At 48.9% G+C, this 13,903-nt stretch overlaps 1 protein-coding gene across 2 annotated transcripts; it reads right to left on the reverse strand.

Annotated features, from left to right (window-relative positions):
* Window positions 1-1,487: 1,487 nt before the first annotated feature.
* Window positions 1,488-5,414, reverse strand: LOC135825821 (uncharacterized). Of its 2 annotated transcripts, none has more exons than XM_065338450.1 (4): window positions 5,167-5,414; window positions 4,537-4,729; window positions 3,506-3,635; window positions 1,488-1,866 (listed from the first exon to the last, which is right to left on the reverse strand). In XM_065338450.1, the coding sequence occupies exons 2-4, from the start codon at window positions 4,708-4,710 to the stop codon at window positions 1,568-1,570; spliced, it is 603 nt and encodes a 200-aa protein (XP_065194522.1). In that variant the 5' UTR covers window positions 4,711-4,729; window positions 5,167-5,414; the 3' UTR covers window positions 1,488-1,567. The 2 variants fall into 2 exon arrangements, with proteins under 2 accessions (XP_065194522.1, XP_065194521.1); XM_065338449.1 differs by having other exon boundaries at window positions 4,537-4,733; window positions 5,167-5,410.
* Between the last annotated feature and the right edge of the window lie 8,489 nt (window positions 5,415-13,903).

The raw sequence follows: 13,903 nt of genomic DNA on the forward strand, positions 1-13,903 counted from the left end.
ATGCGAAATTGATAGCAAACTAGAGTAGCAACCAAATAGAAAAATAAACCCGACCGACCTATTCAACAACTGGTGGAATTGAGACCTATGCAGCTAGCCTCGTATCCCAAGAACACAATGACGTCACTATGAGGTACCAGTTCTACCGGTATGTTATTAATATAATTATTTATTTTTTTCATTCTTATTTTACTAGGGAATTTCCAACAGGCATCATCGCTTTTTTACAGGGTACCCTAAGAATAATGTAAGTTATGAAGTTATGATGTCATCCTACAGGAGTTCCTGACCAGCTCACAACAATTCACTTGCACTGCCCAGATCACTTAGTCATACTGTGTATGGACAGGATCGAACTGGATCGTTTTCTGTTATCTGTCATCCGGGGGTGGGATGAGTATTTTTTAAACTATTTTTCAACACGAAAATTTTCAAAGTGCAATGTAGCAGCAACAATGTGCGAATTGCGTCGAAACCGGAAATTATGTAATATCTGGGGTTCAAGTGCTGTCTTCTGCATCAGTAGTGAAGAATGAAAAAAATAATTAGCATGCTCTGGGAATAGCCCAATGGAATAGACAACGTATACGTTGTACCCATGAAGTGTGTTGCCGCCGGAGAAACAACAAAATGTCAGTGTGAAAAACGGGGAATACCAGAGGGCCCCTAACAAGACTAGGAAAGAATTCAAATTCGTCATAGAATAGGGTGAAAATAATTTCAATATCATAATACTCATAATGCATAAGTCTAAGGCACAAGTCTACGTATGCCTTGTTGTTCTGTGTATGTCTACTTCCTTATGCCAATACGTGTTGTTGTTGTGCGCGCATGTATGTATGTGTGTGTGTAGCACACAAAGAGAGTATGTGTGTGTGTGTGTGTGTGTGTGTGTGTGTGTGTGTGTGTGTGTGTGTGTGTGTGTGTGTGTATGCATCCATGTGTGTATGTATGTGTGCGTTGGTGCACGTGTTCGTATGTTTGTGTGTGTGTGTGTGTGTGCGCGTGTGGAAAGCATAATGGTTATGCGCGCAAAGGACATCATTGTATATATAATAGGCTTAGAGCATGATCTAGCAAATAGGTACTGGCGTACTCGTACAGTGCGTTTTGTATTCCATCCAGCGGACCCCATCCTTACAGTGTCATGGATACAGTACTGCCGGATGCAGAAGAACGGAGCGCCGAAGAACGACCAGGCTGGAATTTCATCAAGCGCAGCATATCATTGTATACACGGTGACTCAACTGTGCATAGACTGTACTACATGAAAACCTGTGAAGGTGACCACTCTGACAAGGCGAGCACCTGTCCCATGGGACTACTACAACCAGGACCAAGGGATGCTACCTCCACTCAAAGGACCCTGGATAAGAAGAACGCCTGTACACAGCGACCACGTTTCGAAGGTTACTTGAGCGGTCGCCCTAAACAGAGTTCACTGAACATGAAGATATAAAACAGCCTAGGCCAAGGAGGCCGACCCCCCCCCCCCCCCCCCCTGTTCTTCGGTACCCGACAGCAGCACCGTAGCGGCTGAACTTAACCAGATGCAGTATCTGATGACTAGCGTGCCCGGTGTGTACTCTCGCTCATTACCACGGGTGTGTTTTGGCCCCGGCCGCCAGTATCCGTACACTGCACCGGGAAGACCTGTAGAAGGCGGCGCGAGAGCTGCCGCAGATCCTCCGGCGATAGCTCGGCCATGAGAACGTCGCTGTGCTCCGGCGTCCAGGCGGTGCTGCGCAGGGCGGCAACGAGACTAGCAGTGTGTGGCGGCGGTGGTGGCTGCTCCTCCGCGCGTGTCTCCGCGATGCCCGCTCTCTCCGCAGAACGCGACCTGTCAGGCTGTGTCACGTGCGTGCCTGGGAAGAAACAAACGACATCGTTGAACAGGCTAGAAAGTTTATACGTGTTTATACGTGTCACCCCCTTCTCCCCTATTCAAATACACTCTAAAGGATAAACCTGCCTCTGAACTGAAACTGGTTATTTTCAACACAGAACCGAGGAAAGTATTTCGCCTGCCAGCAACACTATCTGACATTCGATAGCTGCATCTCATACAAAGACACTCCCAATGTATATACAGTCAGGATTGCCAAAAGCGTTGGTCTTTGATTTTGAGAATTTTATCACTATTAGCGATATACTATTACTTCAAGTACTATGACCGATACTGCATGTACTGTCAGACCTCGCATAACCGCACACATCCGTTTTCCACAAAAAATATCCGGATAGGCGAGGGAACCGGATAATCGAACACACATACTGTATGTATGCATGGCATATGCTGTAAATCGGAAACCAGCGATTTTCTTCTGGATGGCGAGGGATCCGGATAAAAGAGGACCGGATAAGCGAGGTCTGACTGTACTGTATGCGAGTGGGGTATGAACAGACTCAGTGCGCCGTACACATGCACACTGCATAGTTGGTTGCAGCGTGCTGTAAAACCGGAAAGTCTTACGAGTCACAACGTCTAACGTTTTAACGACCACATTTTTTTCGTTATTTGAAGAAACGTTATCGCGACATGTTTGCGTGAAGATGTGCATACAGGTGGGTGGCCAGGTAGCCATCGTTAAACTTTCTGCACGTAATCATGCCAAAATTACAAAAAACGTTAAACTTTTTGCTCGTTAAACTTCCGGTTTTACAGTACTGTACAAGCAGAAATATTCGTCTGGAATTTATTTTCGTCCTTTTGGACTAAATAAAATGCCGGACTAATGTCGATTTGTCCAGCTTTTCAATACACTCTTATGATCCATGGACGAAATTTACAACCGGACGAACTCTCTTTCTTTGGAGTTGGACGAAATTATTGACCGACGAAATTTTCTGCCTGTGCAGTACGTCCTGTGTACTCCTACTTTGAGAAATGCACCCTATCATGCCCATGCTGCCAAGTCACCTGACACACAACGTCAGCATATCCTCACGATGGAGGCATTTTGGACAACTAATACTACAAGTAGAACTGACAAAATAACACTGGGCAAATTTTTCACAAAGAAGTAACTTCCTGTTCGCCTCTGACACCACTTGTTTTCACATCAATTACTTTTTCGCCCAGAAGTGCCCAGAATGCAGGACTATGCACCCTAATTTCGTATTTTTCCCGGGGGAGACCCCGCACCCCCTCCGGCCGGACCACCCCCAACGGCAGTGTTACGCGCCTGACAACGCGGATAAAAAAAATAAAAAATAAAAAATTCGACGGGTTTGCGTACCGGGCAGGTCAAGAACAAGGAGTCGTACAACTCCCTGGTCAAGAACCACCTTTCCGCTTCCGTGGGACGCCACCACCCCATGATCAGACGTCAGATGCGGCTCCTGAACGGTGCGCGGATAAGGTCTATTGAAAGTTTGAAACGTCTGTCACAGTGATTGAGAGTTACGAACATTTCAAATGTACGGTCAGCGCCCGGTTCCAGGTTGCTGTTCTCCTTCTTACAATAATGATAGGAATTAACAGAAGTGAAGACACTACCTCACCATGCTTTGCCGTCCACAGCTCCTCGGCCAGGTCGCGGTTGCGCTGGGCAAGGGAGCGAGACAGGGCGCGATGGAACTCGCCGAACGCACTCCTGCCTAGACTCGGCAGGAGCTGGAGAAGAGCTTCACTCTGTGAGGGTCGCAGTGATACAGATAGCAACAACACATATGCACAGTAAAACCTGTAACTAAAGACCACCGTGACTAGCGACCAGCCTGGTACTACAGTAAAACCTGTAACTAAAGACCACCGTGACTAGCGACCAGCCTGGAACTACAGACCACTTCGCCAGGCACGGACGGTCTCACATTCACATTATGGTTGTGCGGTGCAAACCTCTAACTAAAGGCCACCTGCCACTAAAGACCGCTTTTTCTGGCCCCCAAGGGGTGGTCGTTAGTCACAGGTTTACTGTACCTACATAACCCAAGGACAGTGCACAACTCTAGTATCAGCTTTGCTCCGACAGAATTTTGAGATGCTCGCAATATCTGCACTACAGTAAGATCAGGCGCCGAAGAACGCAGGGGCTCAAGGCGCAGCCTAGCATCGTTCTAAATTTCTCAAAATGTTAGTTGTTCTGTTACTATTCCGCCATCATGCAGAGCATACAAGACGACCATGCCATGGGAAAAACAACATGCAGAAAACAGTTCATGCGTTCTTTATTCTGAAAATCTAGCCCGGATTGTTCTTAAATTTATGCCAATTTCCAGCCTAACTGTTTTTCGGCGCCCGATCTTACTGTATCACCAAAGAGTATCTGACTACACTGTCTTAATCTTGCTGTCACCCAGTATGGCCTCTTGAACGCCACATCGAGTGCAAGTTGAGGCGTGAATGGACTGTAGAGCCGTGTACATAGTGATACCATTCTTCTGTGTGTGCAATGCCCTAGTTAAGTGTATATAGCCACATGCTCACATTCTCTGCTGCAGTGACGTGCACACACAGGACAGCATGGTTCGGATTCCACTAAAAAAACCTATTATTTTTGTCATGCAGAGCTTGAATGTGCACTCATCCTCACCTTTTGCTGAGGCTCGCGAGGTACGCCGTAATGACCCGTCGTGATGTGCCGCATATCATCAGAACTCAGCAATCCGGCGCCGTGCATGTCCGCCAGCAGGTCCCCATCGCAAGAAAGAGAGCTGCGCAGCGTCGGGTACAAGCGCTTCAGAATCAATCGGTCCTGCCTCTCCATTCGAGTGCACAGCAGCGACCTGCCTGGAAGAAGCAGCACGGGATCATGGGCAGCAGACAGACCCTTCTCAACAGTTCCGCACATTTTCTGATGCGCTCGTGCATGTGGGAATTGTGAATTGACATTTGCAAATTAATTTTATACATGCCTCAAACTCCTTCCACATAATTATGTGCTCAGCTGATTTTCGTTTGCAGTGAGCGTGAGTGGTATCTGGAAATATTTCTAGCGCGGACACGAGAACAGCGCGAATGCGGGCTGTGCTAATGAAGTCAACAGGCTCTCTTCGATCCAGGCATTTAAGGTCGAGTCTCCAACCAAATCGCCAGGCCATGCTGTGAGCATACAAAGCACATATTTCACGGAATCGAATGGTACTTTTCGGACTCAATTGATTATACTATAGAAACGTGCTGAACATTTATCAGCGCGGTGTGTGGTGCTGGACCGACTTACAGAGAGTCTTGCGGGGAGCAGCAGCGTATTCAGTTATCTAAGCTCCATCGAAGGTAAATTATAGCTCCCATTAGTCAAACGGCTCCTTCTCCATCAAGATCTTCAAGCACCAAAGATTATGTGACTCACGGAAATGCAGCCCTTCAATAAAATACTCACAATGTTCTCTAAAATGAATCCTGTAGCGCACGTAACAGCCATGTGTCGACTACCAATCCATGGCATCAGTCACACCGCGACGCGAGTCACTACACGTAGCCTGATGTAGGGCAGAACGATGGCGGAATGTGTGGGCTGAGGTCAGTGAGGGCAGGGTAATACTACATGTAATACTAGTAATAGATCTACAGACTACAGTACTGTTCTAATATGCGTAGCTCGAGCGCAGATGGGCATGCACGAACGCGCGCTGTCGCGCGGACCGTAGATCTACCGGTAGATCTACCCGACTACGGTCCGGATCAAAGGGAGTTTTACGACTCCCTGGTCCGGATGCTTTACTTAAAGGGGAAGTTAAGGCAAAAATTAAAATTTCACCAGTTGTAGTCTTCGGGGTGCTGAGTCGAATGGTCTTGGTCCGAGGAAGCTGAGACGCTCCCTTCCTACTTGAATCCCAATCGAACTCGCGCACTTCCACCGAAACTGGGTGACTGCGCCCTACTAGATGGGGATTTGTATGCAAAATGTCACTAAAAGCTCCATTTCGTTCTTATAAAGGCACGGATGACCGCGATTGGCCCATATGTTGTAGTCTTTTGGACGCTGAGTCGACTGGTTTTGGTCCGAAAAGGCTGCGATGCAGCGTTCCTCCTTTATTCCCAATCGAACATGGTTGAAGAAGCAGTCACGTGCTCCTGGGTGCCCAAATCACCTGGTCACCACGCCAGCAGGTGACAACTTTCACACCAAGGTTCAACTCGAGTTCAACTCGAGTGACATGACTGCACCCAAAAAAGGTCAAACAGGCTAGTAAGTTGTACCCTGCTGGCACGGTGACCAGGTGACTGGTGTACGCAGGAGCACGTGACCGCTTCTTCAACCATGTTCGATTGGGAATAAAGGAGGAACGCCGCATCGCAGCCTTTTCGGACCAAAACCAGTCGACTCAGCGTCCAAAAGACTACAACATATGGGCCAATCGCGGTCATCCGTGCTTTTATAAGAATGAAATGGCGCTTTTAGTGACATTTTGCATACAAATCCCCATCTAGTAGGGCGCAGTCACCCAGTTTCGGTGGAAGTGCGCGAGTTCGATTGGGATTCAAGTAGGAAGGGAGCGTCTCAGCTTCCTCGGACCACGACCATTCGACTCAGCAACCCGAAGACTACAACTGGTGAAATTTTAATTTTTGCCTTAACTTCCCCTTTAAGTCTTTGTAAGTACCGGTAAGTTTAGTTGTAGATCTGTCATGTAGATCTACCATGTGTACTGTGTAGGCGGATAATCTGGCCACCATGGCACCAGCTACATGACTTGTGCGTCTTTATTAGTATTTTATCACTCCCTTAGTATTGACTCACATAGATTTTTGCCATACCTAAGCAGTCAAATATTCCTGCATATTTCACTCCTTGGGGCTATATTGACTGCTTATATTTGACTGCTTAGGGGTTGCGCAGTTGAACGGTGCCTAGTGCAGCATTGTCACTGCATGAGTAGGCCGTGGTGCAACGGTTGTGCAATCATCAAACGGGATTCATGAGGTTATCGTTCTGGAATTTGAAATACGGACTGTTTGTCGTGATAAATCTAATATTGACTTGGTACTTGGTCAGTATAGGAAATAAAAACCTCGTAAAAGACCTCGGCTTCGCCTCGGTCTTTTACTCGGATTTTATTTCCTATATTGACCTCGTACTCAGTCAATATTAGATACGTAGTACATGGTGTACTTCATGTTCACTGTTCACTGACGCTCTAACACTAATTTTTTAAACGTCGCTAGCGCTGTACATGATCATGGAAGTGTCTTTGACAATGTCAATGACATGTGGCACCTCTCGCGCTATGGCCGGGCGTGGAAGGATGGGATCCCATTCTTCCACGCCCGGCCACAGAGCTAGAGCTAGAGGCCATGGAGAGCAGTGCTTTTAAAGGGGAAGTTAAGGCAAAAATTAAAATTTCACCAGTTGTAGTCTTCGGGGTGCTGAGTCGAATGGTCTTGGTCCGAGGAAGCTGAGACGCTCCCTTCCTACTTGAATCCCAATCGAACTCGCGCACTTCCACCGAAACTGGGTGACTGCGCCCTACGAGATGGGGATTTGTATGCAAAATGTCACTAAAAGCGCCATTTCGTTCTTATAAAAGCACGGATGACCGCGATTGGCCCATATGTTGTAGTCTTTTGGACGCTGAGTCGACTGGTTTTGGTCCGAAAAGGCTGCGATGCAGCGTTCCTCCTTTATTCCCAATCGAACATGGTTGAACATGTGGTCACGTGCTCCTGGGTGCCCAAATCACCTGGTCACCACGCCAGCAGGTGACAACTTTCACACCAAGGTTCAACTCGAGTTCAACTCGAGTGACAGGACTGCACCCAAAAAAGGTCAAACAGGCTAGTAAGTTGTACCCTGCAGGCACGGTGACCAGGTGACTGGTGTACGCAGGAGCACGTGACCGCTTGTTCAACCATGTTCGATTGGGAATAAAGGCGGAACGCTGCATCGCAGCCTTTTCGGACCAAAACCAGTCGACCCAGCGTCCAAAAGACAACAACATATGGGCCAATCGCGGTCATCCGTGCTTTTATAAGAACGAAATGGCGCTTTTAGTGACATTTTGCATACAAATCCCCATCTCGTAGGGCGCAGTCACCCAGTTTCGGTGGAAGTGCGCGAGTTCGATTGGGATTCAAGTAGGAAGGGAGCGTCTCAGCTTCCTCGGACCAAGACCATTCGACTCAGCACCCCGAAGACTACAACTGGTGAAATTTTAATTTTTGCCTTAACTTCCCCTTTAAATTTCGGCCAATCGGCTACTAGTACTATTTTCGTCTTGGGGGTTAGACAAAGCTGTCAAAGGGAAGCAGTAGTATAGCCATGTACGGGCATGTACTCAGATGATGTAGGGCTTGGGCCCGCCTTTCGGCACTGGGAGTTCCAGCTCGCTCGACTCGAGTCGAGTTCTCGTCGCTCAGTAGAGTCGAGTCGACTCTACTGAGCGAAGAGAACCCACACCTCGATGTGGTGAGCTGCGTCGTGGGGATTTTGCAGTCAGATGTGCGACTGCGGGGCTCGAACCCGCGACCTCTCGGAGATAGACTAGAGCCCGTTGAGAGAAGAAACGAAGTAGGGTAAGGCATACAGCACCGCGAAAAGAATGAACTGAAGAAGCCTTCGAATTCGTCTGTCGTTCGGTACTTACGCACTACAGCACATGTATGCGGAACATGCCCGAAATAGAACAGGAATGTAGACAAAGACTATAAAATCAGTTGGGCTGCAGCCTGCAGCACTTCTTCCGGCCATGCCAGACGCTGAGACGGTCCAGATCCACCTGTCCTACTACTACTAGTAGTAGGGATATCACCGTGTTTTTTTCTTTCGTAGTAAACCAGAAAAACTGTTTGTTTTCGGGAAGAACTACAGTACAGGATATAGCATAGAAAATTTGGATGAAAAATCTTGAAGGATACCAGAGATATGAGGCGTCAAAGTCTTACGCCAACCTTCATCATGATGTATGCGGAATGCCATACTGCTGTGGCACCAACAGGGTTCAGTTCCGGAAAGCCTAGCAAACGCTTAGCAACATTACAATCTTGTCAGAATGCTATGAAATCTGGCCTGTAGGTGCAATATAGGTGTTATATAGGTGCAATACAGGTTGGTTAGTCCTAATATTGACCAAAATATAATATTTCGGCAAGCGATGACCAATGAGAACGAGCGCGGCGCCCGTAGCAACCACCATAGCAACAATGCTAAATCCATTGAACACGAGTTCCTTTACTATGAAATTGAAGTGAGCACTGATGGCTATGGTTGCATTATACATGTACAAATAATAAATACAGCAGTTTGGTCTTCACGACTTCAGATGCCCAACTTCACTGCGGCTGTCACACAGTTGATCAATCATGTACATGTACATGTACATTTTACATGTAAAATGCACAATAGTGAAATATGCGTACAATCCAATCACTGACGCGATCCATGTCAGAGCACCACTCCATAGCAATTTCTTTCTGGTTTCAAGGCGACGAGTCGAATACAAAATCATAGCTCACTTTGTCGCAATAGCGAAAGTCTCCGTCAGGTGCAATCTTTCACTAGGGCCAATAAATCATCTGAAACACTCCTAGCGCTTGAACATATTGGATCCAGAAATTCATTCATTTTATGCGACCAGGAGGTGAAAGTCTTGAAAGCGCGATGAAGAGCGATCCCCCAGCTCGAGAAGAAAGCACTATTCTACATAATTCGAGGTCGCTGAACACGATGGTGGGTGTTTCCTGGCCGTGTACTCCCTCCAAACGGATGAAAAATCCAATTGAAAACTACACTACTCACAACAAAAAGCTCAAACTACAGTTGCCCAAGCAAGTGCGGCACCAAAACGAGCAGGAAGACCTCAGCTATCAAACGCACCAACTTTCAACTTTGAAAATGAAAGCAGGACATAGCAATTCGAAAAAAACTGCAGCGAAGTCCATGGTGCCACAGCTACCATGCTAATGTACGTGACCCGTGTGAAGGCTGTTTTCAGCTGATTTGTCACGTGACTGAACTCCCTACTAGTAGATCTACTACTACAAACAGTACTAGTACACAACGGTACAAGTCATGATGTCAGCCTTTGCATTTCGGTGCGTGGACATGTACATGTACATGTATTTGCGCCAGAAGTGAGGTAAAGAGAAGCCTCCTGCTAAGCAGACATGCCAGTATTGTCAGATTTTGTGGAACTTCGATAAAAATTTGAAGGTTGATATTTATTCAGGCGCCCAGAGTATGCGGCATCATAGCCAGGCATATTCCGGGTTCGACGATAATAATAAATTATTGTTATTGTATGAGGAGGTGACGTTCCTCAGGCTCCTCTTGGAGCTCAATGTCTTCTTCACTTCGAACGCTTGCGTCTCAACGTAATGACAGTAGTACAGAACAGGACTTTGGTGTGGGTTCATTCAATGTCCGCGGCTTGTCGTCAAGACTAAAGAAACAGCAGCTTGCTGATGACCTTCGGTAATACAAAATTAAAATTTGCAGTTTGCAAGAGACTAAAATAAAGGACGGCTGCGACGAACTAGCTGGTGACTACAGGATATTCTGCTTACCAACGGCGAACAGGCATTATGGGCTTGGGTTCGCTATTCACAACAGCCTGTTTGAACGTATTCATCGGATATGGTCAGTATCAGACCGAGTAGCTGCGATACAAATCAATTTGTCCAAGAGAAGTACTTTATCTCTCGTCAATGTGTATGCGCCAACGGCAACCCGCGTAGCGGCAGATGATGTCCATCTCGACGAGTTCTACTCAGCGCTCGGAGATTGCCTGGGTTCAGTAAGGTCCAGTTCGCTCGTTCTCGTCGCTGGCGACTTCAATGCCAAACTCGGCCAGAGGGATGACTCAGGCGGCTCGTGCACCGGACGATATGGTCGTGGACGTCGTAACTACAGCGGAGCTATGCTAGCGGGTTTCTGCGAGTCGTTTGATCTCTTTGCATGTAACACTGCCTTTCAACATCCAGCTAGGCATCTGACAACCTGGACAGGTTGGAGGCACAACCCAAACGGCGGTTGCTCTATCCCTATATACAATCAAATAGATTTCATCTTGAGTAGCAGCAACCAGAAGCAGATTTTCACAGATGCCCGATCCTATGCTGGGACACTGGTGAAATCAGACCATCGGCTCGTTGTCGCACGCGCCCGTCTGAGCAGGATCTATGGTCTGTGGGCACATAACAACAACAAAAAAAGAACCGCGAAAGCTCAGAAGTTTCAGGTTCATAGATTGAGCGAGCACACCTGCCGTCAAAACTTCCAGTCCCAACTCACCCATCGGATCGCCAACGGCGCAGTAGACACATCCACACCGGAAGCACACTGGACATCGATCTCGTCTTTCATCCAGCAAACGGCAAAGAATACCATTGGACTGGCACAGCCCCCAAAGAAGCAACAGCGTTTCATGGATGATCAGCTACATTCCTGGTCAGAAGAGAAAAAACGGTTACGACTGCTGATAACTACAAGTAGGGATCCACGGCAAGTGACTGATCTGAAGCATCGGCGGAACACCCTCTCACACCGAATCCGGCTGCGAGCAAAGGAACTAGCATCGAATGAGCTGGACGCTCGGGCGAGGGAAGTAGAAGCAAAGAAGGATACAGCACAGATGTTTCATGCAGTCCATCTACTCCAGCGACAAAAACAACAGCCTATCACTGTGCATGATGAAGCGGGTAGACAAGTAATACAGCCAGTCTCGGTAGCCATCCAAATCACCGACCACTTTTCTAAGCTGTACACACCGGAGCCTGGTGCACTGTTGCTGCGGCGACCGGGCCTTGCCGACCAGGATTGCGCTATTCAGTACCGCCGGCTTGAGCGGCCCATTTCTGAGGCAGAGGTGACACAGGCAGCTGGAAAGTTGAACAATGGCAGGTCAAGTGGCCCAGATAACATGCCAGGGGAGCTGCTAAAGTACTCACCTGCCCTCGTCTACTCCAATATCGCCCAGGTCCTCAACTCTGCCGTCGAGACAGGCCTGCCCCTGAACAGCATCGGTAGTGGGTCGCTTATTCCGTTACAAAAGCCTGGCAAATCAAGGGGACCAGTCGCTCACCTACGGCCCGTGGTTTTACTCACAGCGCTCAGGAAGATTCTATCATTGATTGTGCTGCGGAGGATCAACAAGGACGTCAACAACTTCGTTGCACACACACAGAGTGGTTTCCGCCCCAGCAGAAGCACCACAGATGTTGTGTGGTCATACCGATGGTTGGCGGCTCGATGCCAACGCTATCGCTGTGCGCTGGATATCCTAGGCATTGATATGTCAAAAGCGTTTGACTGTATAAGCAGGCCACGGCTCATCTCGGTGCTGGGATCGTTCTTGCAGCCGGATGAAATCCGAATGATCAGTTACCTCCTCCAGGACACCGTACTGCGGGTTGTACTCCCATCCGCTAAGGGCCCGTCATTCCCCACTCTCCGCGGCACACCCCAAGGTGACTCGTTGTCTCCTGTTCTTTTCCTTGTGTACCTTGAGGGTGCGCTGCGTGATGTCCGGCCTCTTCTTCTACCACGTCCCCCTGCCGATATCTCCCTGGGGTTACCAACTGAAACTGCCTACGCCGACGATGTGGATTTCGTGACTACTGATGGTGAGAGGCTGAGGACCCTCCTTCCAACCATATCCAACAAGCTCCTCGAATGGGATTTGAAAGTGAATGAGACCAAAACAGAGCACACGCACATCGAACGGCACACTGATCGCAGGAGTGTGGTGATATTGTAGCACCTTTCCCTGCATGGGTCTTGGTACTCAGGCTGCTAGTGCTGCTGTTCGCACCCTAGGCCCTGCACTGCGGTACCTCTGGCGCCTTGCACATAACACATCCACATGTCACCTTTCAAGCCGCCTTTGCAGCCAGCTTCCCTTTAAAAGCCATTGCGTTTTACTGATGATTCATTCTCATCTTTCGAAGAGTTGGTCTGCCTTGAGCAGGACACAACATGGCGCAGCGAAAGACACGAACCTCTGTCAAGGCCAAGGCTGAGGAAGCAGCAGCAATCAACGACGGGTTGACAGAGCGGATGCAGCCAGGAACTCAAGAAGAAGGAAGCCTGCTGCAGTCCATCGTCCAATCCCTCAGCCAGCAGCAGCAGATTCTGCTTAGGCTCACAATGGCGCAGTCAAGCCAGCCTGCCGGCAGCGGCCCGCCACCATCCACCTCAAGACAGCCAGAGGTAGGGCCGTGGGCCCGGAGAGCGGAAATACCCCACCTGCCCAGTCCAGACTCGATAGACCTAGCTGGTTTCCTCGAGTGGAAAGTCAAGTGGTCTGACTACGTGTCGTTGACTGGGCTATGCAGAAACGCAGGTACAGTTACACAGCAAGTAGTTCTCCGTACAGCTCTCAATGATGGTTGGGTGCGGCTGTGGCAGGCGGGCGTAGTTCCCATAGCCGACGGCGATGATGAGCGGGTTGCTATCCAGAAGCTGGAAGCTTTCCTGAGAAAGCGAAGAAACCCGTTACTGGACCGCAAGGCCTTCCATGGCAGGAGCCAGAGACAAGGTGAGAGTATCAGCCAGTACTTCTCGGGTCTGTCTCAGCTGCATGATGCGTGCAGCTACCCAGATAGTCTGCAGTGCGGCAGATGTGGGTCACTGTGCGGCCATGAGGCCCAACTTCGGGAAACCCGGCTCCGCGACAGGCTCATCTGTGGCCTAAGGGATCGAGCGATGCAACGACGGGTGCTCGAAGAAGAGTATGCCAGTGAGTTATCGCTCGATCGGGTCATGCAGATATGCTCTGCATACGAATCCGCTACCGATACGGAATCTGGCCTCGGTGAGCAGCTGCCCGACCTGGCGTTGGCGGCGGCAACGAAGTCCACTTACAAGCGTCAGCAGGCGCAGGCACAGACGCTGAAGTCGGACGTAGGCACGTGCAGGTTTTGTGGGGAGACTCACCCCAAGGGCCAATGCAAGGCCTATAACCAGACATGCCGCTTGTGCCTCAAGGTGGGTCACTTTGCCAGGGTTTGTCAACAGCGGA

The sequence above is a fragment of the Sycon ciliatum genome, chromosome 10 (assembly GCF_964019385.1).
Source record: "Sycon ciliatum chromosome 10, ocSycCili1.1, whole genome shotgun sequence".
Classification (NCBI taxonomy): Eukaryota; Metazoa; Porifera; class Calcarea; order Leucosolenida; family Sycettidae; genus Sycon; species Sycon ciliatum.